At 54.2% G+C, this 25,929-nt stretch overlaps 7 protein-coding genes across 7 annotated transcripts; 4 read left to right on the top strand and 3 right to left on the bottom strand.

The window, feature by feature from the left end:
* The first annotated feature begins 9 nt into the window (after positions 1 to 9).
* Positions 10 to 2,929, top strand: HD553DRAFT_294500 (auxin efflux carrier). The gene is made up of 10 exons (XM_046178467.1): positions 10 to 152; positions 234 to 362; positions 452 to 542; positions 625 to 766; positions 869 to 979; positions 1,044 to 1,643; positions 1,717 to 1,966; positions 2,041 to 2,333; positions 2,412 to 2,438; positions 2,511 to 2,929. Exons 1-10 carry the CDS (start codon positions 125 to 127, stop codon positions 2,664 to 2,666), a joined length of 1,827 nt encoding a protein of 608 aa, XP_046037778.1. The 5' UTR covers positions 10 to 124; the 3' UTR covers positions 2,667 to 2,929.
* A 442-nt stretch (positions 2,930 to 3,371) lies between these two features.
* HD553DRAFT_207279 (uncharacterized protein) lies at positions 3,372 to 6,019 on the top strand. The gene is made up of 5 exons (XM_046177132.1): positions 3,372 to 4,773; positions 4,851 to 5,242; positions 5,319 to 5,472; positions 5,548 to 5,584; positions 5,650 to 6,019. The coding sequence occupies exons 1-5, from the start codon at positions 3,583 to 3,585 to the stop codon at positions 5,916 to 5,918; spliced, it is 2,043 nt and encodes a 680-aa protein (XP_046037777.1). The 5' UTR covers positions 3,372 to 3,582; the 3' UTR covers positions 5,919 to 6,019.
* Positions 6,020 to 6,117: 98 nt separating this feature from the next.
* On the bottom strand, positions 6,118 to 13,483 carry HD553DRAFT_207309 (SEN1 N terminal-domain-containing protein). The gene is made up of 9 exons (XM_046177133.1): positions 12,920 to 13,483; positions 12,134 to 12,834; positions 11,601 to 12,058; positions 7,869 to 11,517; positions 7,692 to 7,806; positions 7,258 to 7,623; positions 6,952 to 7,192; positions 6,325 to 6,885; positions 6,118 to 6,256 (listed from the first exon to the last, which is right to left on the bottom strand). Exons 1-9 carry the CDS (start codon positions 13,243 to 13,245, stop codon positions 6,236 to 6,238), a joined length of 6,438 nt encoding a protein of 2,145 aa, XP_046037776.1. The 5' UTR covers positions 13,246 to 13,483; the 3' UTR covers positions 6,118 to 6,235.
* Positions 13,484 to 13,803: 320 nt separating this feature from the next.
* Positions 13,804 to 15,703, top strand: HD553DRAFT_207199 (uncharacterized protein). Its single transcript, XM_046177131.1, has one exon. The coding sequence runs from the start codon at positions 13,950 to 13,952 to the stop codon at positions 15,357 to 15,359; it is 1,410 nt and encodes a 469-aa protein (XP_046037775.1). The 5' UTR covers positions 13,804 to 13,949; the 3' UTR covers positions 15,360 to 15,703.
* Positions 15,704 to 16,093: 390 nt separating this feature from the next.
* On the bottom strand, positions 16,094 to 18,756 carry HD553DRAFT_270343 (WD40-repeat-containing domain protein; the record flags this gene model as incomplete). The annotated part of the gene is made up of 11 exons (XM_046177658.1): positions 16,094 to 16,188; positions 16,258 to 16,390; positions 16,464 to 16,629; positions 16,698 to 16,815; positions 16,883 to 17,111; positions 17,179 to 17,290; positions 17,358 to 17,459; positions 17,521 to 17,743; positions 17,970 to 18,208; positions 18,295 to 18,376; positions 18,468 to 18,756. 11 exons carry the CDS (start codon positions 18,754 to 18,756, stop codon positions 16,094 to 16,096), a joined length of 1,788 nt encoding a protein of 595 aa, XP_046037774.1.
* Positions 18,757 to 20,512: 1,756 nt separating this feature from the next.
* Positions 20,513 to 21,948, bottom strand: HD553DRAFT_334652 (uncharacterized protein; the record flags this gene model as incomplete). Its single annotated transcript, XM_046182156.1, has 4 exons — positions 20,513 to 20,652; positions 20,762 to 21,271; positions 21,409 to 21,569; positions 21,713 to 21,948. The coding sequence occupies 4 exons, from the start codon at positions 21,946 to 21,948 to the stop codon at positions 20,513 to 20,515; spliced, it is 1,047 nt and encodes a 348-aa protein (XP_046037773.1).
* Positions 21,949 to 23,203: 1,255 nt separating this feature from the next.
* HD553DRAFT_270422 (60S ribosomal protein L24) lies at positions 23,204 to 24,025 on the top strand (the record flags this gene model as incomplete). The annotated part of the gene is made up of 4 exons (XM_046177662.1): positions 23,204 to 23,284; positions 23,473 to 23,628; positions 23,714 to 23,857; positions 23,954 to 24,025. The coding sequence occupies 4 exons, from the start codon at positions 23,204 to 23,206 to the stop codon at positions 24,023 to 24,025; spliced, it is 453 nt and encodes a 150-aa protein (XP_046037772.1).
* Positions 24,026 to 25,929: the final 1,904 nt, after the last annotated feature.

Here is a 25,929-nt window from a genome sequence, read left to right as displayed (position 1 = left end):
GAAGGATCAGTTCGACATCAGTTCATCGGCAAACACGCAATAGGATCTAGAGCCAAACTCATAGAGAGAGACTCGGGCCGATTCCAAACGAATACAGATAGGCAGCGGAATAGCCACTCCAACCATGTCAGGGGGAACAGATGCCGTCCCAGGTGAGCCTCTAACCGCCTGCTTCACAAACGTGCGGTCCTCTGGCTGACACCCTGAATCCTCGGCGTAATGACACGACACAGTCAAGGTTCTCTTGATCACCGTCTTTCAATCTATTATCGAGGTCGTCATCCTATGTGCGGCGGGCTATATCTTGGCTCGAGCCGGAATTCTCGACAAGCCTACCCAGAGAAAGCTCAATGTCGTCAACGGTGAGTCCTGGTCTGATCATAGGGTGGAATGCCTTTAGGTTGAATATCGAGAGCTGATTCGACGTTTGGCTTGTAATTTCGACGGGCAGTCTCGTTGATGACCCCGGCATTGCTGTTCTCCAAGGTGGCCTTCTCGTTGACCCCTTCAAAGCTCAAAGAAATGTGGATCATCCCTCTCGGGCAAGTCCGCAATCCCGCAGCACCTCGTCTTCTGCCTTTAACCGCAGAACACACAATTAACTCTGGATTCGAACCTCTATAGCTTCTTCATTGTCACGATCGTCTCGGCTGGGGTGGCGTTCGGCTTGGGTACGGTGTTTAGGTTGAAGAAGAGTCAGAGGGCGTTCGCCATGTGTGCGAGCATGTTTCAGAACAGCAACAGTCTGCCCATCGCGTTGATCCAGGTGGGTGCCGGTTGCCTTGTCCGAAAGCCAATACAGAGAAAAAGGCTGACAGATAGATGTCTCTTTCCGCTCTCTTTTCCTGCTGGGCATTCGGCCGAGTAGTCGCTTGTCGTCGAGGTGCCTGGCTTGAAATGGGGTGATGATGACACCAAGGATGCCATGCTCGGTCGAGCTTTGGCCTATCTGGTCGTTTATTCTACTCTGGGTATGATGGTATGTACCGACAGATGATGGAAATCGTGTCACCCGGCCACAAGCTGACATTGTGCGAGCGCAGTTACGATGGTCTTACGGCGTCAAGCTCCTTTCGAGCGCCGATGAAGAGCAGACGGATGTCACCACGGAACAGGTCACCAACACTATTCTCACGGAAGAACCCCAGACCCTTGACAACCCGGGCAGCGGCGAGCCTCATCCGGCGGCGAGGGAGACGGACCCGTTGTTCTCGAGCGTCGATCGTATCAAGGCCGACGAGAGGGAGGAGACTGCGAGCAGGTCATCCGCGGATGGGTGGAAGCCTAGTGTGGGGTCTCCCGGTCTCAACGGAAGTGGGAATGGCGCCTTGCCCATCTCGGCCCATACGCTCGAGACGGTTCGGGAAGGTCGACGATCGAGTCCCAGCCCTAACGCTCGGACGACTTCTTTCGGTGCCGTTCACGGAAGTGGACCCGGATCTCGACCTTATCCTCGTCGACCTAGCCAGATGAGCCGAGCCGAGAGCGGGAGGGAGTTCTGGGGTCTTCCTCAGGCTGGACAGAGTCGGGCGGATCAGAAGCGGTACGGCCAAAACGGGACGTTGCATGATCATCAAGAGTCTTGTGGCGATACCAGCGATAGCGAGGACGAGGACCAGGCGGATTCAGAGGATGAGGAATGGGTGAGTCTTAAGACTCTGGGGTAGCCGTAAAGAGCCGGACTTGGCTGATGAACGCTTTCATTGTGCGATGCAGGGCGACCGCAATCTCCCTTACACTCGCCGTCGTCAGACCTCGGCTCCGTCGCACACCCGCCTGGGTGCCTTTTGGCGTCGGACGAAACACCGAACCAAGTCGATCCTCCGAAAGGTCAACGAGTTCCTCACGGTCCCCATGTACAGCGCTCTGTTGTCCATCTTTATCGCGTTGATCCCGCCCTTGCAGAGGTTGTTGAACGAGGCGAAGCCGTTGACTCAGGCGATCAAGAGCGCTGGGCAGTGTTCGAGTGAGTTTAGGTACAAAGATGGTCGGATCGACCAGCGCACTAGGCTAAACTAGCCATCTTGATACCTTTCGCAGTTCCCTTGACTCTGGTCGTGCTCGGTGCATTCTTCTACAACCCTCCAACGCCTGCTGCTTCTACCGACAAGAAACCCAGCTCTGACAACGCCAACGGTAACGGCAACTTCTTGCAACGCAAGATCGACGCGATCAAGAACCCTCGTGCGAGCACGACCCATCCGGGAGAGAACAGGACGGTCTTTGTGGCGGTGATCAGTCGAATGATCTTGGTCCCTGCAATCTTGTTGCCTGGGGTCGCATTGGTGGCGAGGTACGATTCGTTCGAGGCCGCGGCAGATCCGGTGTTTGTGGTGAGTCACCCCAACTTCTTTTTGACTCGGGATTTCGTGCCTCATCCCGGATGTAAGTTGATATATTATCGTCCCCAGCTCGCAGCCGTCTTGATCATCTCGTCGGTAAGTCGATACGGAACGAAGTCTCCTGCCTCTCTACTTTCATTCCTGCTAATCCACGCTTCAATTCTACAGCCCCCCGCCTTGACCTTGGCCCAGATCACTCAGGCGGCCTCGGGTGATGCCTTTGAACGTCTGATCTCGAAGACTATCTCGTGGAGTTACGCCATCTTGACCCCTCCGTTGACGTTGGTGTACGTCGTGTTGGGGTTAGTGTTTGGGCGATTGTAAGAAGAGGCGTGCGCGAAGCGCGAGGGCGCGAGCAGGAAGGTTTTGGTTTCATGAACCGCAGGCTTACAACGACAACAACTACTACTTTACATACCTCGAGGCAGAGAGCACAGTCTATATTATCACACACTGTCCTTGTACCCCATGTCTGGCATGTCTAGGGGCATGTCCATCATCATACACGAGACGATGACCGACGCATAGGGTCTGCCATCGAATAGACTCTCTACCCCGTGGGGGTGAGGCCCGACTCGTTGTGCCCGGTCTACCTCCCTCCCCTCCTCACTCCCCGGTCTCGCTCCAAGGTCGGCAGGATCGGTCAAACGACCTCGACGGGGGTCGTTGCTCTGCTATTGTCTGACACTAACCGCCCGGTCTCTCTGCTCTGTTGGCTGCTCGTTTGTTCGTGCATAGCCGAAGGGAGGGCACGCATGCAACAGCAGCACAGTACATGTGGGTTAGTGCCAGACACGATGACCAGCACCAGGGTCTAAAAATCTTTACAACGCAATTCAGACGATCACTATTGCTACTACTCTACTTCTATTACAACCACCGGCCTCATCCTGTCCACCTCATAATCGCTCTATTCCATCTCCCTGACTTCATAAATTCCCCTATTTACCACGCACCTCTTTCCAGAAAGCCAGCACAAGCCCGGAAGGAAAACTCTAGACTTGGAATGGACATCAAACGTGCACTCGATCATCCTCTTCGACCCCTAGTTCAGCTACAACAACCTTTACACCACCATCTTCCGCATCATCTAGATCGAATATAGCCTCGGTTCAGCAGGTTGTATTCTTCTGATCACCTGCGCCGCTTTCTACCTCTTTGCCCAAGCTTGGACTGTACCAAGTCGCAAGCCGTCGTCATACCCAGACGACTCGACTGTGCTGCCTAGAGCTAAGAAACGATGCCCTCCTTTGCCGCACCGCTGAGCCATGTCTCGCACAGCTTGGACAGGCTACACCAACGTCCGGAGAATGGTCGACGAGATTCGTCACTCTTGAGCATCGCCAGTGGGAGCAACAATCATCATGCCCACGCACCCAGCGTTCCGCATTACCCGGATGAACGGTCATCTTCCCGGCAACGATCGAGATCCCCGAGCAAGATCTCACACAAGGGTCATCTCAAGTTGCATGTCGCCGAGACGGTTGTGCTCGTTCATCCGCCCGAGACCAAGCTGGAGGTCTTGGGAGAAGGCATCGTCAACCAGGTCAGCCAACCCCAAGAGGATACCGTGCTCAACGGTCAAATCGAGGTCATCATGGACAAACCCCGGGTGGCACGTTCGATCCGGGTCGAGCTGGTCGTCACCTGCCGACTCCAGATCCCCGGTGAGAACAACAGCCCCTGGCACGATCGGGAGATCTTCAGCCGATGCGTAGAGATTGGCAATGTCGATGACGAGGAGGACGAGAGTCAGGGGATCAAGCTGGAAAAGGGAAGTCAGAGGTTCGAGTTTAGCATCATCGTCCCCGCCACGCTGGCCACGTACGACCGACATCCGCTGGGCAGGATCGTACCCTTTCTTCGAGCAACGGTCGAGGGCTTCCCGGTCCAGACGTCGCACCATCATCACCCGTCCTTCAACCTTTTCTCCGGGATGGGCATGGGCATGGGCATCGGGAAACAGCGGGATTCAAGGAGTCGCAACAGAAGTCGACCTTCGAGCCGACCATCAAGTCGAGCTCCCTCGCCCAACAGAATCCCCAGGAACGGATCTAGCACTCATTTGCCCCGGAACCCCTCGAGCTCAAACTTGATAAACAACCTGCCAAGGACCGGGTCGACCTCTCATTTCAGGCAAGACCTGTTCGACGCTTCCACCTGGACAGCGGCATCGACGACTTCGAGCCCGCTCAACTCTCCCGGCCTAACAGACCCGCCCGAATTTGAGACGGGCGATGTGGCATTCCCGCTCCCTACCCCGACGGAACTGAAACCCCTCAAAGGCCAATTGTTCGCCGAGAAGATCTTGGTTGTCGCCAGTAACCCAAGCAGTAGCAAGGATGGAGAAGGATTGACCAGTCTGAGTCTGCAAAAGACCGGGAGGTTAGCGGGTGTTGGGGATTGGAAGTTGAGCTTGACAAGCGATGCCGTGAGTGCGCTCAAACGGGATATTCCCTTGATCGAATGCGCCAGTATGCTAACTGCTCTCGGTGCCGATATTCACAGTTCTCGGTGGGATCGTATGTCACTCAGCGGATCGTCTTTCTCTCACCATCACCGTTCGCCACGATCTTTGCCGTCCGACTGCTTCTCAACCAGACTTATAGCGTGACGGATCCGACCCACTTTGATCCCAATTTCACCCCGGCCCAGTTGGCCGAACTGACCTGGCACACCTGCCCCAAGAGGTCTTTCCTCGTCAGTATGGACGGAGCGATCCCGCACGTCAAGAGACCTACCCCGGATACGCCAGCGTTGTGGAGAGGTAGCCTGGTCGGCTCGGGGAGGGCGCGGACAATCAAGGAGGAGGAGATTCCGTTTGAACAGGATTACAAGCTGAAGACCGGCAGGAAACGGCTGCCCGACGACAACAAGGCGAGGCCGAGCACGATCGAAGGGTAAGTCCCTGGCTACATTGCCTATTATCATCTCCCTCTTGCTGACTCGCGAGAATCATTGCCCCGATCGTCACAGCACCATCACTCCCATCCGGGTCCACCACGAACTGGTCCTCCAGGTCTTTTTCTCGGTCGACGGGGAAGACTTGCAGGGGAACCCGCTGGAGGGAGACGACCCTTCGGGCGTCATGAGGATGTTGGTGTTAACCATGCCAACCGTCTTGCCATCGGTAAGCCGTTACACGCATTTGATGGGAGTCATTTTGGAATCGGATGGCTGACTCGGCGTCCTTTGCATTACGCAGTGCACATGCACGTTCGAACGAGTTACTCTGCCAGAATGTCAGCCGCCGTCCAGCTTGATCCTGACTGAATTCTTTCAACTGACAATATCGCCCTTACTGTAGATTGCGAAGTACAACAACCATTCAATTTCGAAAAGCCTGGTGCTTGCGCATGTGGAAATACCATGGAAGACTTTGCTCGTAGAGAAGCCGTCAGAACGGCGGAAGAAGAGGATGACGAAATCAATCAGCTCGACGTCGATGGCATGTCCCTCGACGGTCGCCAACGTGGCAGGCGAGCAGACAGGAGGAAAGCCGAATACGACGGTTCACATACGCCGACCCGGGAGGACGAGCGTTCGACTTCAGTACAAGCTCGTAATCGTCGTTAGCATATACACAACAAATACGACATTCTTTACACACCCTCGTAAACAGGCATATCAACGTCCATGCATTCCTAACAAATTATGATTGTACATTATCGTTTGTCTCTGTGTCAAACCGCGCATGCTCTAGTGATACAAACCGGATACCTCGTGTACTAGTGTTCGATGCTGGAGATCGGTCAAAAACGCTGTGCATACTTCCGGCTATATCTGCCTAAGCACTGGAAGTTGAGCCTTGCCTACACCGGTTATCGTCAACACATGTACTGTTCGTAGTGTTGTATGAATGAACCTTGTCGTTGCATGTCGTAAAAGTTTCGTTATTTTTTCAGGTATTTGTTCTATGAGATGGGCGGAAAGTGCTCAGCAAATTCATCACAGAACGACACCTCGACTTGGCAATCCGCACCTTGGCCTTCTTGATGAACAAACCATCTCCCTTCGGAGGCGCTCGGCGGGGAGGTGGGGGTGGAGGTGGGGGTGGTGCCGCCGACCTAGGTGGCGATGCCGGCTTTGCGGACGGAACAGCTGCAGGCTCGCGACTATGAGCGGTAGCAATGATTTTGCCAGGTGGGCCATCGAGAGGTGCAGACGAGATTGATTTCTTCTTAGGCGGCTTGTTCGAAGTGAATTTGCTCTTGTTAGCACCGTCCGATTTCGCAATCGAGGAACTGCCAGTGTCTGATGTATCGCCGGCATCTTGTCGCTTGCGCTTCTTCTGGCGTCTTTTGCTGGCGGAAACATCGGGACCTTCGTCCAGCTGCATAGACGTGTCGTCTGGCTTGTTTTTTCCTGCCGGTCTCTTGCCGGCAATCATGTCGCCGTCAGCTGCCCTTGCGCCTACTGCGGGCAGCGGCTTATGGTCGCGCGTAGCGGTCGAGGGATCGAGGACTTTCGGTTCGGTTACGACCGGCTGACCCGTTGGGGCCTGAACGTCTCGAGCGGGATTGATGAACATGCCATGTTGATACTGCCAGAACAGGGAAGAACAGTCAAATCGACGTCGACTCTGCAGCACTGTGATTACCTTCCTTACCTTGACCAGAAAACCGCGCTCCCTTGCGTTACCGACTATTGTCCGCCACTTGTCATCAGCCCTCTCCAGGGTGGAGGCATTACCAACGATAAAGAGGGAGCTCTTGGCACGAGTGAGGGCGACGTTCATTCGCCTGACGTCCCTCAAGAACCCAATCGAGCTCAAGTGATCACCAGAACGGACCGTAGACAGGATGATGATGTCCTTCTCCTGTCCTTGAAATCCGTCGATGGTACCAAAGCTTTCGGCAAAACAGGCAGAGTCAGTCTTCTTGTATGGCCTGATGTCCGTTCTCAAACCACCTACTCAATATCATCGAACGCTGCTTCTCCAAAGTTCTGCCTGAAGCTGCGCTTAAGCTCGTTGAATTGCTCTCGGTATGGACTGATGATTCCGATCTTGCCTAGCAATGCGTCGTGGCCGCCATAGAGGTTCTTGAGTCCCCGATAGAGGCTGACCACGGCGTTCACCTCTGTCGGATTCTTGAGCGACTGACGCCCCGCCTTGACTTCGTTACCCTCAGTAGCGTAGAAGCGATAAGTCCCGAACACCGTAGACTGATGCCATGGTGCCTTGGTCTTGATCGCCATGTTGGGGCCGTCATGCAGTTTCCCATCATAGAAAACTTGCGACGGAAGTCGTGAAATATCGGGATGCATACGATATTGGATACTGTTTAGCAGTGCAGTGTCTAGTCAGGCTGGGAGCAAGCGCGCAAGACCGATATTATCTGAGCGTACCTCAACAGATGCATAGCGTCGGGGTGTCCCTGAACCATTCTGACGAAAAGTGACTGATTGTAACCGAGACTTTCCGCCTTTGTGGAGATGACAGTCGGAGGCAACTGCTGAGGGTCTGCAATATTCCTGACGTCAGTCACAGCGCGAAGCGAGACCTGACACCTATCAAGCTCTTACCTCCTACCAAGATACACCTCGTGCAACCATATTTGAGAGGCACTAATGCACTCGGTTCCACCGACTGCGCCGCTTCATCAATGATGACAGTCTCGAACTGGAACGAGGCAATCGAATCATGACCGGCTCCTGCCAAGGTCGAGCAAATGATATCGGCATCCTGTAAGATCCTCTCGCGCGCCTCGCGGCGAGCTCCATCAAGCTGTCGACCCGAGTCCCTCGCGGCGTCTCGATACTTGTTCATCTCCTTGCTCTTGACGATCCTTTGCTGCACCAACGTGGCGAGTTCGGATTCGATCTGTTGTCGGCGGTCCACATCGTCACCAGCCATCGCTAGCTCTGCTTGTTTGGCTTCCCTCTTCTGTCGGATCTCATCGAGCGCGAGCTCGACTCGCTTGATGTGAACGTCGTTGTCCCCTCCCTTGGCCCTGACCGAACTGACGCGAGCCTCGATGAGCGAGTCCAGAGATACATCCTTGACAGCAGCATTCATGCTACTCTCCGCTCCCAGCCGAACAATCTGCGGAATGACCATCTTGCCATCCGAAGTAGGCACACCGTCCTTGAGTCGTCGAGTGACCTCGTCAATAGCCGCGTTACTTGGGGCACAGATTAATAGCTTGGCGTTCACAGTCTTGCCAGAGCCGTGGAGACTGATGTGGGTCGGTCGTTCCGTCATAAAGCGACCCGCCAATCCACTGATCGTCTTGGTCTTTCCTGTACCTGGAGGTCCCTGAATGAGCGCGAACCCTTTGACCCTCATGGAACCGATGATCGCCTTTGCCTGAGGCTCGTTGACATTGTAAGCGATCATGGCCTTTTCCCACGTGACTCGTGGGATCTCGGGCAAGGTCGTGGGTTTCGCTTCGAGGATTGAATCCAGCAATTCCGGTTCATAGAAAGGTAATCCTTTGAGAGCCGCAAATTCCCGTGCCGCGGTGCTCATATTCATGTGCTTGCGTAACTGGCATCGGGACTTGACAGACAACGAGGGACTGTCGCGCGAGACATCCATTCTGATATGCAGAGTGACATTCCGCGCATTCCTCTTGAAAGACTGAACCTTTACGAGTATTGTCTTGCCATCGAAAGAGAGCAAACACGTGTCGAACTCGTTCAGGTACCACATGTTCGGGATTGTGCCAACGATGCTGAGCTCCAGGTCGATAAAGTCGTCGGTATGTTGGCGCGAGGCAACTTCAACGGTCAATCTAACCGGGTCGCTCGACTCGGACATCTCGTTCAAGGACTGATCCCGGAGTTCCCGAAAAAACAAAGGCATGTAAGTCCTTGAATACTCTTGGACGTCCCGGAATTTGCCAGAAATCTTGGTAGGAAGTTTGTCCGGGAAATCTCGTTGGTTAGGATCCCACTTGAGCATTGTCGACCACAACATGGTCATATCTGGCTTCAGACGAGCCTTTGTACGCTGGGCGTTAAGCCGTTGCCGCTCTGCTGGACTCATTTCTGGTCTGCTCAGGGTAACGAGTTTCGCCCGTGGGGGCAATACCGTCAGCTTAGTCTTGGCAGCGGAGGCTTTTTGCAACCGTTTCAAGGCTTCCAGGCCTCCATCCTCTTCGTCCGAATCTGAGGAGCTGCTCGTCTCCGAAGGAGTCTTGGCTCTCGGTGGAGGGATCGTCGGTTTGTTTAGTCTCTTTAAAATATCCGGATCGATCTGTCTTGCGGGTTGCTTTCCGCGATGGTCCGCGACGACGTCGCGTCTGATTTGACTCAAAAGACCACTCCCACGCACTACTGGAGCAACAGGTTTTGGCGTAGGCTTGATGAGTGGTTTCGACCCGGGTACACCACTCTTTTTTAACATATCGGGCAGCTTGTGGCCTTGCGATTTCTGCAGTTTCTTCTGCGCCTCCCGGTTTGACGCGGAACGTTCCATATCCTCGAGGGTATCCGCATCCAATCCGGCAAGGAAATCGTCGCCAAAGTCGTCATCAAAGTCATCCACGTCGATGACCACGGGGGATGAGGCGGGAGTAGTCTTTCCGGACGTGGTCTTGGCGTCAATTCGTTGTGGCAACGCACCCTTTTCGGCATTCTGCATGAGCTTGGTGAATGCGTCGGTCTTGGTCTTGACCTTGCTGGACTCCCGTTCCTTGCCCTTGACAGTCGGCACCGCAACAGAGCTCGACACATACTCGACATCAGAGTCGTCTTCCGGCTTCATGAACGGCTTGATGAGCACCGCCAGCTCGGCGAGCTCACTATCGTTCAGCTTGGTCTTGTGTCGTTTGCTTCTTCGGCAGAATCCGTCGACGGTGATGAATGACTTCATCAGGCTATCTGATATGGACTGGTTCGCTCGGCCTTTTGTCAGACGATCGAGCAGCGATTTCAAGAGTTCATAGGTTTGATGAAGCGTCTCGATTTCGGTGAGTCTCAGCCAAGACATCAGGCTGTCCAAAATTTGCTCTAGTTGCACAATCATTTGGTCGCCCACGAGCGAAACCTTGTTGGGTGCCTCTATCGCTGGCGATTCTGCAGTATTGATAGCCGTGCCTTGTGCAGCCCCCTCGAATGTTCGATTCTCCTCGACCAGCAGTCTTCCGAAGATCAGTGCGTCCTGCATCCAGTCTACCATCTCTTCATTGTCGTAAAAGGGTGCCCATCTGGGTGTCCTCCTGATGATGACAGACAAGGCCTTCGTCATGCAGTTCCACAAGCCCGTTACCTCGTCCGACATCTTGCCCTTGGCAGTCCTGATTTCCAGAAAGACAGGATCTCTGAGAAAGGCTAGACCGCTACCCGCCCCGCTTTGCCTACAGAGCACTTCGAGAATATCGGTAAAACAACGGACGAGCCATCGAGCGGACTCGACAGCCGTTGGAAGCGATTGTGCATCCTGGATCCACCGTTCGAGGTAATCCTGAAGCGCGACCATGCTTTGAGCCGGGAAATGCAGCAGCATGGCTCGAAAGCAATCGACTCGTTCCTCGACCTGGTCAAAGATGTTTTGAACGAGACCGATGATGGCGTCGTGAACATCGTCGTCAGAACACAGCAGTAGCCTTATCACGGCTTCCGGTACCCGAGCCGTATCAAAGAGCGCTTTGAGCGTCGATGGTGGCGAGACGGCCACAAAGGTGGTCACCTTGTCACCGAATCCGTTCTTCATCGTCTTCATAGCGCCCGTAATCGATGTGATCGTTCCCGCCCATTTCCCTTCGGGTTCCCAGAACGAAAGGTCAGTATAGCCCCAAGCGTTTCCTCGAGGCGTAGGCAGGTGAGCGAATCGCATCATTCCACGCATCAAGATGACGATGCCGTAAATATCTCTCGACGTCGCCGTCGCATACGTCTTTTTCCATAATTGCGTGGCAAACAGCATCTTTGGGAAATAGTCGCTCGAATCCTTCGCTTTACGGGAGCGCGCGTCCAAGGCTTGTTGACCCATCGTAGACAAGATCCGCCTGATATTGTCGCCGTCCGACATGAAGACCTTGTAAAGGAAATCGATGGCTGTATGCCGAGGAACGTCCCAATCGGCTCCGTCTGGGTATTCCTTGTGATCCAGAGCGATCCCGGTGATCGTACTGGAATGAATTTCCAAAGCGTTCAGCATGGCAGCTTGCAGGACCCGATCGACCTTGGATCGCGTGGGGCAGAGGTCGATGAACACGTTGTTCAAGATCTACGCATTCGAATGTCAATTGAATGAGTTCTTGATGAAGCGAAGGTACACCATTTTGAAACCCCTCGTTCCTCGCAACTCACCTTGATCCCGACGTCCATCGCCTTGGCACGAAAAGCCGTACCGAACCGTCGATGCTGCAAGCCTTCGAGACAGAAGCTAACCAACCTCGCCAACGATTCCCCAAATGCGCCCTTGTCCGTACTCGTCGCCACAATCCCGCGGACGTCTAGGTCCCGCACCGAGACAAGAAAGTCGATCATCCACCCAGCAAACCATTCGGGTCGACCAGGCTGGGTGTGGAGAGGTTTCGACCTTGCCCCCAGATCCAGCAGTTCCAGTACGACTTTCGAGCTGGTGTCCTCCAGCTGGAAGTTCGGGTCCCAGGCGGCCCGCAAGACCTCGATATACAATTCATTCTGCTGAATGTTGGCAGCGATCGATAGTGGGAACTCGACCGAGGGGTCGGCCGAGGTCCACAAGGACGCTTTTGGGCATACTCTGAGAGCTGCCGCCAAGACTCGTAGCATGAGACTAAACGCTATGAATGGTAATTCGACGGCCAAGAAAGATCAGTCACGAGTGCTCGGTTCGGGGATAGTATGCTATGACTTGCCTGGATCCTGTGAGCCGAATGAACCGGCGATGGTGACAATCAGATTCCCCTTGCCCGACTTCATGACGCTCTTCTCGATGACTTCCTGTCCCAAACACCCGCTCTCCAGGAGGATCAAGACCGCTTTCCACCTATACAAGCTCGACATCCTCGCTTCCTCCTCCCCATTCACCCCGAACGACGAAGGTGTTGATGAAGCTTCCGTCTTGCCTGATTCTTTCTGCTTGATGCCTTTTAGATCCATCAAACCCGTCCAGATCGTCCCCATTCCTAGCTCTGTCCATTCTTCCGACCGGATTGGCCGGGTTGCACAACCTCTGACAGTTTCCGTCGCCCATTCACGGATCTTGTTCCGAATTTCGAGGGTCTCCTGCTCGAAGGCTTGGCCTGATAACAAGGTGATGTACCCTGGACAAAGGCCGAGGTGTGTGAGATTCTTGTTCTTCCTCCTCTCCGCAGGGGTCATCAGGACGGCCGTCTTGATCCGTTCTTGAATCTGAGGGATTGCCAAGACCCCTTCTCCGTCATGCCGACAGAACAGTAATTGCAAGTAAGAAGGCTTGATATCGAACAAGTTGGCCGTCGATCCAGGTTCTGAAGGTGATGTCGAATCTAGGGCAGAGATGACCTGCTTGGCTTGCCAGTTGTCTACCGCCTTTTGAAAGTTGACTCGAGTCGCTGGTGGGAACTTGTTGACGTATCTTAGTACCAGCCGGGATCTGAGTGTCAACATGCCATATCGCAACGGTGTAGTTCCTAGACGTCGTGCGGAGATGGATGACTCACTTTGCTGTGAATATCGTCCGGGCCCTACAGAACCCCCTCGCACATCCCTCGCACCGCTCGACGAGCTCTTCCAACCCTTCCTGCCATTCCGCCGAGATGCTCGTCCGATTAAAGGCGAAGAAGTAGATCAAGTACGTGGCCACTTGTTTGTGTACGGGGCTCGCCGTTTGGGGGCAATACCAGTGGACTTTGCCATCTGAGGGGCTGACGGGCGATTGTTTCAGGTATTCATGCACCGAGGTGAGAGGATCTGTGGGCGGGCTTCCTTGGTCGGCTTCTCTCGTCTTGAGAAAAGCCAGAACCTCTTCGTCCGGAATCACCGGCATGATGGGCGATGTCCACCTCTAGTATACCCGGGGTCAAGGATGTAACTCACGCCCGATGAGAATAGGGGTTGCTCGACAGGGTGACGCAGCTATGTAGCTCTCCCCGGGACGATCATCCGCATAGGCCCTGGGAAGTATTATGAGTTGCAAGTCTGTCAAATGACTTGGATGTATCGCTAGGTCGTTGGGATGTGCTCGATGGTTCAGATACACGGTTGGGTGGGATGATGCGACGAGCCCCTCCCTGCACTTTGAGAAGGTCTCGAGAGTTGAAATGCGGCGATCCGCGATCATCGAAGTTTAAACGACCTCGCTCACAAAGAAAACAAATCAACAATCCTCCATTGCCATGCATCGCATGTGGTCAATTTCGATCGATGCAACATCGCAAACAGCGCAATGTCATCGGCTCTCGGACCAGTGCTACAGCGAATCTCGGGTGCTTTGTCTCTCATCGAGGTGCGTTCAACATGTCTGCCCAAGCTCAGATCGAAATCGAAACCGAATGGCTGATTGATCATCTACTAATGGCCGTACTCTGACCACCAAGTAGAAGCGCGACCCCACGAGACGATAAGCGCAACCCAGCTCATCATCATCATTCATCATTCATCATTCAACATTCATCGTCTCATGCATCTCTACTGATCTTGGAATCCCATAACAAACGCACGTAACGGCCTACACGTAGCATCCTCATCATCATGTCCGACAGAGGCCGCTCAAGGACGCCTCGTTCGCTCTCGCGATCCCCAGTCCCGACTAAGAAGAAGTCGTCCACGGATGACGTCTCGATGGGGTCTCGTTCCGCTTCTCCCGCTCGACGAACGACCAAGTCTCGTCGTGCTCGTTCCGGTAGCGATATGAGCGTCAGTCGAAGCCGATCTCGCAGTCGCTCCAGGGCGCCCAGAGGAGACCGGGCGAGATCGATGTCCAGGTCGAGGTCTAGGTCTAGAGGAGCGAGACGGTCGCGTTCTCGAGGAGGAAGGAGTGATGGATCCAAGGTCATCGTCATCAGTCATCTCACTCGAAGCGTGAACAAGGGGCATCTAGAAGAAATCTTTGGACAGTACGGGAAGATTACCGGGATCGATTTGCCTGTCGTCAGGGGAGGTAAGTCGTGCTTTTCATCATCGAATCTACCTTCATCCTCTCGCTCGGTATGCTCATCGACTCTTGCCTGTTTGATGATCCTCTACTCCCTTCACGTAGCTGGGCACAACCAAGGCAAAGCGGCGCTCGAATACGCCCAGTCTCATTCGGCCGGTAAAGCGATCGAACACATGGACGGAGGATCGCTAGACGGCCAGATCTTGCAGGTCGAACTCTCGCACCTCCCGCTTCCTGCGCCTGGACGAGCGGACTCGAGGGACAGGAATGTTGGCGCGAACAGGGGTCCGGGCCGGTACGATTACGCGGCTCCTGGACCGGGACGAGGAGGTCCGGGTCCGAGGAGGTATTCGCCCGCACGTGGAGGGAGGCGGGATGGCGGATACGGCGGAGGTGCGAGGGAGAGGAGCAGGAGTCCGTTTGGAGGTCGAGCGGGTTCTGGTCGCGGCGGATATGGAGGTGGATATGGCAGGGACAACAACGGCCCGCAGCGTGGACCGGGTGGATACGGAAGTGGGCCTCGAGGTGGTGCTGGATTCGACGACAGGCGAGGGGGATACGGCAACAGGAACCCACCCAACGCGTACAACGACCGTGATCGTTTCTCTGGGCCAGCTCCTGGTCCTACCGGACCTCGTCGACCGGACGACAGGCCTCGTCGTGGTAGCCCGGACGTGCGCCGACCTTCCCGTCGTCGTTCGCTCAGCCGATCCGTCTCTCGTTCTCGTTCGTACTCTCGCTCCGTCTCGCCTCGACCCAGAAGACGAGGAGGTCGATCTCGCTCGCCTTCCTACTCTCGATCGAGGTCCAGGTCGAGGAGCGTATCGAGGTCCAGGTCGTATTCCCGATCGGTATCGCGATCCAGGTCTCCTCCGCCCAGGAAGGGCAGGAAAGACTCCCGTAGCATCAGCCGAAGCAGGAGTAGAAGCCCCGTCAGGAGGAAGAGGAGGAGCAGCGCTAGTAGGAGCCCTAGCAGGAGCAAGAGCCCGGCGCCTGCCAAGTAGGCTCTGTGTGGGGATGGATTAGATGCAAACGACAAGCCGAGAGAAGAAGTCCAACCGGATTTCGGAAGAAAATATACGACGCCGAAAACGTCCCTGGTACCATATTACCCTACGATACGATATATCCGACCAAAAAAAGATCGCTCAGAGATCTACCATGTATTCCCTCCTCCTCTAGTCTGTCTGTCATCGTTTTCGATCTAGTGTACCGCTAACAAACTAGACAAATAACGGATTTTCCGATTGTCTACTTTGCAGTCTCCGCAATCATGTCTATGCAAATACCATGTCTGAGATTTCGGTATGAAATGGACAGCTTTTCAGTGGCTAGACCAACTGTACGGCTAACAATGACCGAATCGTGAAACTCCGGTGCAGGAGCCCGTGTATCTAGTGTTGGAGAGCTGCTGACGGTCACAGCTACACTCTTGAAGGAGACTAAAAAGGGTGGGACGATCCCTCTGAGTCGAGATCCTTGCCTTTGCCATGCTTTACCATGCAAGGTCTGGAGGCTAAATTGTCAGCAAGTAAGAGATAACTGGTCCCACTTAATCGGTCTGTATGCGTGCAAGATCGTTTGATATGGCGGGTAATGTCGTACAAGGATCCAAGAAAGGCCCAGAATTAGGCAACGATGGGGCAAACAAAGTCTAGAAGCGAAAAAAGATCGAAAACAGCGAGAGAAATCCGAGAGCTCGCCGGGAAAGTGTTTCCGCGCAGGAGTACGGGGGATCTTAGGCCGGAGTATTGTAGCTCCAGATCCGAGCGTGACAATCTCCAGATCCACTTGCTAACATGTTGCCACTCTTGGCCAAATCGATCGAGATGACTGATTGTTACCGAAGAAGGCGGTCAGCGCGAAGCGAACTTCTGATATCTCATCAGAAAGCTGTCTCACCTGAATTCTTGTGACCTTGCAACATGAGATGAGCTTGTTCGCTAGCCACATTCCAGAACTGAATGCTGCGGTCCTTTGAACCCGAGACGACCCATTGACCATCAGGGGTCACGCCGACCGACAGAACGTAGTCCTGACATGGTGAAGCGGGAGATGTCAGCTCGATCCGGCTACAGATAGTGTGGACAAGCGATAAATGGACCAACTTTGTGACCGTTCAAGGTATGCGCGCATGTACCCGAGCTATTGACGATCTGGCCACCCTTCAAGTTTTGCGAAACGGCCCGTTTCGTTCCCGAAAGGTCCCAGACACGAAGAGTTCGATCTAACGACCCAGACACGAGACTGTTCCCGTCAGGCGAGAAAGCGACACTGTATCGATTGAAAAAGCAATCAATATCGACCTATATGAAAGCCTCCGCCACTAATTGGATTCTCACCTGTACACGGAATCTTTATGACCCCGGAGACGCTCGATCTGTTGTCCGGTGACGGTACTCCAAACTCGCACCACGGTATCCAGACTTCCAGCAGCGACGAGCCTGGAATCCGGTGAGACTAATCGAGATCAAGAGGCAAAATAAGCACATCGCTTGCGTTTTCTGACTGGACTTGGTCCACTTACGAGCGACCGAAGTGATTCCAGCATCAATCGGACCGACTTCACCCTGTACCACATCGTCGATCCTCAAATCAAACACGCAGCTGCCCGTGGCCATGTCCCATATCCGGGCGCTCTTATCACCCGAACCAGAAACAATGAACCCGCCGTCCCGAGAAAATTCGAGCGAGTAGATTTCTTGTTGATGACCCTGCAGCAGGTGACGAATACGCTTCGTCTTGATGTCCCATATCTACAAAGAGTCCATGGAGATTAGCTTGAGTCGCAAGATATTCATGTCTAAAGCACGCTGTACTTACTCTGATTTGACGATCTTCAGCCCCGGTGGCCAAGTATTTGCAGTCGGGACTAAAGGTGATGCTTCGAATGTACAAGTCTCCGGCCTGGGATGCGGTTTCGTCCGACAGGATGCTGGCGGAAATAGTAGAAAAAGCGTTAGTATCAAGAAGTCCCGCCATGATCGGGCAAAAATACACACTGCGTCTTTGCTCCGGTCTTGGTATCGAAGATCTGCGCAGTCCGGTTGCATCCTGTCGCGAGTAAAAGCCCGTCATTCGAAAATTTGACGCAACAAACGACACTGCAATCCAAGGATTCGGATGAGCTTGGACATCAAACTTGGCAAAGCTGGCGCTCCTCACCTTTCGTGTACCAAAGTATGGATCGGGGCGATTTCCAACTGCTTCTTTGTCTTGGGGTTCCAAACCACCGACCATCCTTGACCTTCCTTTTTGAAATCCCTAGGAAGCGTGTCCGGGTCCAACTCGGATAACATGAGAGGAGGAGACTTGGGGGCAGGTGTAGGAGTCGGTCGACCGACGGAAGTAGCGGCAGCACCGCTTGCGGTAGGGGGAGGTAGACGATCTCGTTCACCTGCACCAGAGCACATCAGAGACATCTTGAGCTGATGAGCGATCGGTCGTACGAGTGGTATCAAACTTACTGGCGGTAGGCTTGTCAACATCCATTTTGGCGTATCCCCTGTACGAGTCCCTCTCTCTTTCCCGCTCTCGATCACGCTCGCGTTGTCGTTCCCTCTCCCTCTCTCGATCTCGGTCCTGTTCCCTTTCCCTCTCTCGCTCACGTTCACGCTCACGCTCCCTCTCCCTGTCGCGCTCCCGCTGTCGCTCTCGCTCGAGTTCCCGTTCCCTATCGGCAGGGTTGGGCGGCAAAGGCCCTCCAGGAGGCGCAGGCAGAAAACTGGGCAAGGTTCCGACTCCACTCGCGCTGGTCGCACTGGCGGGGACGGGAGGAGGGGCGCCATTCCCAGCGGGACCCGCACGAACGTGATCTAATTCTCTTCGTAATCGATTGATCTCCGCATCGTACCTGTTCACGCAGAGTGAGGTAAATGGTAGGCCGTAAGTGAAACGCGCTGATTCCAGTCTGACGCAGACGAGAACAGGCCAACTTACTCGCCCCTAATTTTCGCGTGCTGAGCCTCGAGTTCATAGAGACCCTGCCTAATGAGCGCAATCTCCTGAATCTGCTGATTGACTGTAGGTTTCAGACATCAACACCGGGGACCTCTTAGCGTCAGCACAAGAGCTCTGCTGGAAGGAGACCCAGATTCATCCCAACGACTCACTCTTGTTCTCATATTCGTCCCTCTGGCCCTTCAAGACCATGCAATCCGTCTGCATCGCCTCGTACTCCGATCGAACTTCGTTCAATAACGAGGCCATCTTGTCGTGCGCGCCATTGTCGTGAATCTGATGATGAGCAGATTGTACTTGATGAGGGTGATGACCCGCGACTGAAGGTCCACCGGGTCCGCCCGATGGGATGAGGACAGCTCCTGGAGGAGGTACACCGCCCGGGTTGGATCCGGGAGGACCATCTACGATCCTAGCACCTGGTCCCGGAGGAAGAGCCATGACGGAGGGTTGGTTTCCTGAGTATGCGTTGTGAGATAGAGTGGTGGCAGAAGGACCTGCAGCGTTCAAACTGGAATTCGAGTTGTTGGCGTTGGAAGCGATAGGCGCGGCCGAAGTGGTAGGCAGACGATGATGCTGTGGGTGATAAGAAGGATTGTTCATCGTCAAGGAAGATGTTCGACGGCGTTCGAGCGTAGGAGACGATCGACGACGCAGAGAGGTGTCCGGAGGAAAGGTATCAAGCGGCGGACGACCGGGTGGTGGAGGACCGGCAGCAAACGGATGTGGAGGAGGCGGAAGCGGGCCGTTATTGTTCGACGACGATATTCCCAATTGCGCCAGATCGTTCGACATGGGTCGTGCAGCCGGCAGAGTTTGATGCGAGTAGTGTGATGGTGGTACATTGATATTGGTATTCGAAGAGGACGACGAAGCGGCGAGACCCGAGCCGACCCGACGATCACGGTCCATGGCGAGTTCACGTTGCATCCGTTCATTTTCCATACGTTCCCGTTCACGCAAGATGATCGGGTCGATATCGATAATGGCATTGGCATGGGCGGATCGACGACGACCGCGAGTCGAGTGCGAGACCGACAGACGCGATGTAGAAGACGGTCCGGCAGGCATAGCCGACGATGAATTTGCGAGTTGAGGGTGACGGGGAGAAGGTTGAGATTCGTAAGGATATGGGTTGTTGTTGTTTTTGTCGAGGTTTTTTGACCGAGGTGATTGATCGATCCGGGCCGAGTGATTTTGGTTTTGATGGTGGTTGCGATCGGACCAGCCGACGAGCCCGACCGACGTGTTGTGGTGATGTGGGTGATTCGTATTGTTCGTTACACCGGTTCGAGGTCGACCGTACGGAGAATCCGTCGCAAAGGGTGACGACGTGCCCCCCGCAGAAACGGCAGCGGCAGCGGCAGCGAGACGGTCCAGTTCAGGTAAAGATTCCCGTTTCACAACGGCAGCGGGAACATCGTGTGGTGTACCGTGTAGCGAATGAGACAAGGTCGGGGTCCGAGTTCGAGCGGCAGAATGTAGGACCGTCGGGACGGTAGTCGTCAGAGGTGGCAGTGGAGGAGATTCCAGAGCAGGTCGACCGAGTTGACGGTTGTTATTGGGATTGTTGCGTTTGTTCGAGGCCGGCGACCGAGGTGCACGTTGACGGCGAGGAGCAGAAGCGGCAGGTGGTCGGGATTGGCCCGGATCCATTATAGGTGATTAGGTTTGTTGCGTGATATGGGATTATGCAAAGAGGTAGCCGGAGCGAGTGGGCGGGCGAGCGATTAATGTTTTTTTGTGATTCCCAGCAGATTGCAGCGGGAGGAGGACGTGTGGGGTGGTAATTCAAGAGGTGTGTATATCCGAATCGTCGAGATGGCGTGGATGTGTCGTCCGAGATCGTGTTGTACGGAATGAACGAACGGAGCGTGTGTCACGGTTCGAGCGGGAGTAACCAAGATGACGCCGAAGGAAAAAGATGACAAGAGATTGAAGAAAAAGGGACGGTTCCCGGTCAGATCTCTCCTCTTGCGTCTATTACGGTGTACGGCGATGACGAAGACAAGTCCCGCTGAGATGATACGATCGACGTAAGGTGTAGGTGCAGGTAGAGATGGAGGGGGTGAGCGTGTCGCTTTTTTTTCCTGCCTCGCGATCACGACGTCTTCGATCACCGCCGAGGTATCCTTTCCCGTCCCGACAACGACCGAGATCGATCCCGTCTCGTATGCTCCTTCCCGGAAGGCTGAAGCTAGAGGCTATGTAGACTGGCGGGATAGGTCGCGACGAGGATGTTGAATCGATGGACAGCGACCTCTTTTTCTCCCTTTTGTCCTTGTTCGTCTTCTTCGCTCGTCGTCTTCGTATTTCGCTCGTTTCGTTCGACCACTACTACGTCATATGTAAAGAGAGGATGGACTCACGTTATAGATCCCGGCCATAATCTTTCCCAAACTCCCTCGAATATCGGGCGAGGACGACGACCACCACCACCACGCACGCACGAGGGCGGAGACTGGTAGTGCGAGCGAGAGCCGGCGAGAGAGGAGACCGAGGTGTGAGGTGTGAGCGGTGTGGTACGCGAGGAGGTAGGAGGTGTGTGGTTGGTAGGATGGGCGAATGGAGCGAGGTCGGGGAGGTCGGTGGGGAGGATGGACGGATACTGTCCACGACGTAACCCACGTAGGACGAGGTCGATGGGGGTGGTGTTTCTCTTGGACGGCGGGCAAGAGTGTGCGTGACGTTGGCACACCCTGCGTTCGCTCTCTCGTTGCGGTGCCGGGGTTCGGACAGGGACGGCGGAGAGAGAGAAGGGAAAGTAGAGAGAAGGAAGCAAACAAGGCGAGGGAGACGAGGAGGGGGAGGAGGAGCAGAGTGCTGGCTGCTGTGTGAGATGTGTGTATCGTGGTCGAACGGTAGCAACCTCGCTCCCTTGACGACGTGGCAATCTCTGCCGTCACGCGCGCCACTCTCTCGACACTCTGCTCGAGCTGCTGCTGCCCTCGCTTTGCTTTGTGCCAAAATCCAGTCAGCCCGCAGCGATCACTCGCTCGTCGAAGAGGGGAAAAAGGGATCTGGCGACGGATGTTTTCCCTCCTATCCGAGGGAAAGGCAAAGCCCCCCCAACTCCCCGGCTTTGGCGCTGACACGGTTCAGGTGGCTGAGATTTCCATGTTCCTCGAAGCGAGAGTGCCTTTCGATCGTTCTCTGATTTTGACCGGAACCTTGAAATAGAGTGTACACACGCCGGGCCAGCACAGCACGATGCAGGATGCATTAGTTGCGTACAAAGCGTAGGAGTCTGAGATCTGATGATTTGAGTTCACGAGTCAGTTCCGTATGACGTGTATGAGCCGTATGAATTTCGAGCAGTCTGCAAAGTGCGGCCACCCAATTCTGTTGATCTGCGACACTCTCTACACAGTACCACCCGAACCGCCAGGTGACATACATACGAAAGAGCCCGCAGCTAGGACTCGACATACCGACGGGAACAATACCAAGGAAACCTCGGTACGATGCCGTCCGAGCAATCATAGACAACCGGCGAAACAGAACGGCAAATCCCCAGTCGTCCAACATCTTCGCCTCGCGATCTTTATTGGCAACGCAAGTTACAATCCTTGTTCCCATGCACAGAAGATCGTTTGCACGATCTTGAGAATCCCCAAGACGTTTCCCCGCCATAACGACCGTCCTCTAGACCTCTAGATAGTCTTGTTGGCGAGATGAGCTGTTCTCTGACTGGACAACGTCCCTGTTACTTATTGGCGGCTTGATCCGAACCGACGTCCTCTCAAGGTTGTCCACCGCAGCGCGCAGCCGATATGGATCTGGGTTTCCAGAAGCAACGTCGAGATGAATACATCCGCTAAATACCCGATCGACGTTCCTTCGGAGCCGCGAGCAAGTGTCATCGAGTTGAATTACGTGAATTACGTGAATTACCGGAAGACGCGCGCCTGAGTTGGTCGAATTATAAGTCCGAATCGCGCTTCTTTCTGCATCTTTCGCATTTCCTTTTCGCGAGTTCAAGCCTCGACGACCCCTTCCTCTCACCTGAACCCCCCAGACCGATTCCATCGTCACGAACCGCGGATCGCAAGCAGGTTCCCCTTCTGTCGAGAGCAGAGCAGAGCGAGCGAGTGAGCGGTTCCCCTCTCTCTGGTCCTGGTGCCAACAAGGTCGTTGACATCGTACGCACACAAACGTCACCTGGAAATCGACTGGCCCCCCTCTTCTCTCTCTCTCAGCATCAAGTTTATTCAGCAAACTTTTCCGCCAAGGTGAGTTCCGGACGGACGGGCCGCTCGTCCTCTGCTCCTCCTTGTAGACGGAGGAGACGAGGGCGAGTTCGCAAAAGGGGGAAAAGGCAAAGGCGGAAATCGACAGCGAGTGGACAAGGATATCAGGTCAAGACAGACGGAGGAAGCTGCAGAAGAGGGCCTGGGAGTTCGACTGGAGCTGGATTCGGGACTGGAGCCGTAGGACAGGCGTGAGGGACTCGAGGTGGATCAGGAAATAGACTTAGGGGAATATCGGTCGATATGGGTGTCGGATGTCCCATCATGAGCCGGGATAAAGGACGGAGAACTTCATCAGACGATGTTGGGAGGAAGAGCCGGTTATCGATAGCAGAGACTGCGCAGCATTCAGCGCGAACTCGCGAAATATCCAGCATCTCGGCTCGACAACCTATCACTTCCTACTTGCGGGTCACCTGCTTGCCGGTCTTGCACGATCGATCGTTGTCGGAACCGTATTCGCCAAAAACGGAAGCAAGAAAGAGGTCCTCCGGAATCGATCATATTCACCAATCACCGGACTACGTTCGCTCGCTCACTCGTTAAAGCCGTCTTTGCCAAACCCCTTTTGCGGGCCTATACCATCTCGCGGCGGAACGGCCATACTGATCAGCTCATTGCCCTTGTCACCAAATCAGATGAAGGTCGAGCTCTGTAACTTTTCCGGTCAGAAGATCTACCCCTCGAAGGGTAAGATCTACGTCAGGGGTGACTCCAAGGTGAGTTGGAAGAAGCTACGGAAATGCGGCTGGGAATCGATGGGGGTATCAAACGTCCGGTCAAAAGGGATGATGACATTGGCAGGACGGGATGCATGACCGGATGTGATTCGACATCACCTCGCTTTTCCCGGTTGGCTCCACCACTGCTTGACCGGGCTGATGACCTTCCCTTCCACGTCACATAGGTCTTCAGGTTCATCAACGCCAAGTCCGAGTCCCTCTTCCTCCAGAGGAAGAACCCCCGAAAGATCGCCTGGACCGTTGTGTACCGACGTATGCACAAGAAGGGAATCACCGAGGAGGTTGCCAAGAAGAGGAGCAGGAAGACCGTCAAGCACCAGGTCAGTCGGAAGAGATGGAAGACGTCGGAATCACGGGTGGATCAGGAGAGCTGATGTCGTGCTTGAATAATCATGGTGTTCGTAGCGAGGAATTGTCGGTGCCGACCTCGCTTCCATCTTGGCCAAGCGAAACGCCAAGCCTGAGGTCCGAAACGCTGCCCGACAGGCCGCTATCACCAAGGCCAAGGAGGCCAAGAAGGAGAAGGAGACCAACAAGAAGGCCAACAAGGTGGGTTTCTTGCTGTAGATCGTCGGCTCACGGGAAGCGCTACCACGGAGACTGACCGCGAACTATCTCTGCCTCCTTTGACCATTCACCCTGCAGCCCACCGGAGGTGCTACCGCCCCCAAGGTCTCCAAGCAGCAGATGAAGGGAGGCAAGACCGGTGGTCGTTAAAGAATTGAACGATCCTAGTCTTTCCTTGGGCTCTTTCTATATACTCTTCTGTGGGAAAATGGTGTATCTTTCTCTAGCTAGTCTCCTAGAAACGAGTCCCGGAAACATGCCCATTCTCTGTCCTTCTCTCTTCCGCATACAGTTTCGGCCTCATCCGGTGACTGACGTCTCGTCAATCGTTAAGCAGTTGCTGTTACACAGTAGTTGGACGCTCAACTGTCATCGCGTTGCCCGTGATGAACACTCATACAATTCAGACTTGGCGCAAGGTCGGCGTCTATTCCATAGTAGCGGCGATGAAACGCGAAGCTTGATTCCGGGCTGCTCCGCACGATGGTTCCTCGCCCTGGATAGCTCGCTTGTATGTATGCATCTGCCACACATGAGAGTAAGATTTATGTGTCTCATTTTGTACAATGGAAGAACAAGCCCGAAATTGGTGAACGGCGCCAGAGAAAGCGGGTAAGGGGAGGGTGCATTCGCAGCAGCAAAGGTGTCCAGCAATAGCTCGTCATCGTCCACATGAATCGACACCTCTGCTCCTGGGAGCATGGGAAGGTCTAGGTCATGGAGTCTCGCACTGAGTGACGTTCGCTCGGCGTCGGGCGGTTGAAGATGTGCTAAAGATCTCCGGGCTGTCAATGTATCCACTTGCTTGCCGGACAAATCCAGTTCTAATCTCTTTGGAACATGGGCTGATATCCAGACGTTCCCTCAACCACCTGCAAGTGAGGGACTTCCTACCCGATCACGATGCACGCCAAGTGGGGACGAAGGTAGCGTCCGTGTCGTACGGAGTGAGCGACTGTCGGAGGTTCCTTGTTAAGGAGAACTGGACATCCAGTTTAGATGGGCAGATACCTCGAGGTGGTTAACTGTACATCGCACGTCTTCGCTCAGCTGTTGAGCCAGTTTTGACGGCAAAGTCGAAGCTGGAAGCTGAACGAGGTTCAACCGCAAATGTTCTACGAAACTACATCACCAGTATCATCTTGCGATATATGCGCTCGATCGAGATGTACAAACTCGGTCTGGTTGACGGCGAGTTCGACAATAGCACACAGCAACACATCATTGTCGTTAGAGGCTCTCAATAATGTACCCAAGAAAGACGATGTTTTAGACGACAATTAATAAACAGGGACTTCGAATGAACAGCAGAAGATATTCGCATAAGCAGCCTTGTCTAATATTCACTGACGCCCGTACCAGTATATCGAGCTGTACGATCTACGTTGCACAAACTAGCAACCTGCAACATGTCCTTTCGCTCTCGTTGAATCCCTAGGTCCCGTTAGCATACAGTCGATGTAACGAAAGCCAATCTCATAATACCATGGACCACTCATCATGAAGGAAGATGGAATGAACGATGCAATATAGTACATCCTTGAGATCGCAGGGCCGGTGAAAAGCTTCGTCAAGGTGACTACATACGGCGAGGGAAATGACTGCTCCATGCGGGTTGATGAAAAGGCTAAGAGGCTCGATCGTCCAAGCGTTCTCGAATGAACGACCTTCGCCTAGTATAATGCGTGGCGAAATGCAGGGTCATTTGACAGAACGACTTGAATCTACAGTCTAGGTATGAAACGGCACTCGATAACGTGGTATGAGAGGTATATGAGAGGTCCTTTGAAGCTGCAATCAAGCATGATTCGAGCCAGCTTCACTCGAAACTAAATAGTATCACGGGTACCATCGCAGAGGAGATTGGTACCAGACCTTGAGGATTGACCTCTTGAGTTAGGATGAGTTGAGGTATAGATGTATGTGCACACCGGCGCACACCGTTGTCTGGCTGTTTCAGAACTATCAGTATGCCCTTGCCGAAGTGTACGCGGATCCGATGACGTAAGCGCTCGCCTCGTCGTCGTCATCCATCCAGGTCGTCCAGGTCGTCG

The sequence above is a fragment of the Filobasidium floriforme genome (genome assembly GCF_021052385.1).
Source record: "Filobasidium floriforme strain CBS 6241 chromosome Unknown HD553scaffold_7, whole genome shotgun sequence".
Classification (NCBI taxonomy): domain Eukaryota; kingdom Fungi; phylum Basidiomycota; class Tremellomycetes; order Filobasidiales; family Filobasidiaceae; genus Filobasidium; species Filobasidium floriforme.
Note: the sequence above shows the minus strand (reverse complement) of the source record. Positions and strands in the feature narration are given on the sequence as shown.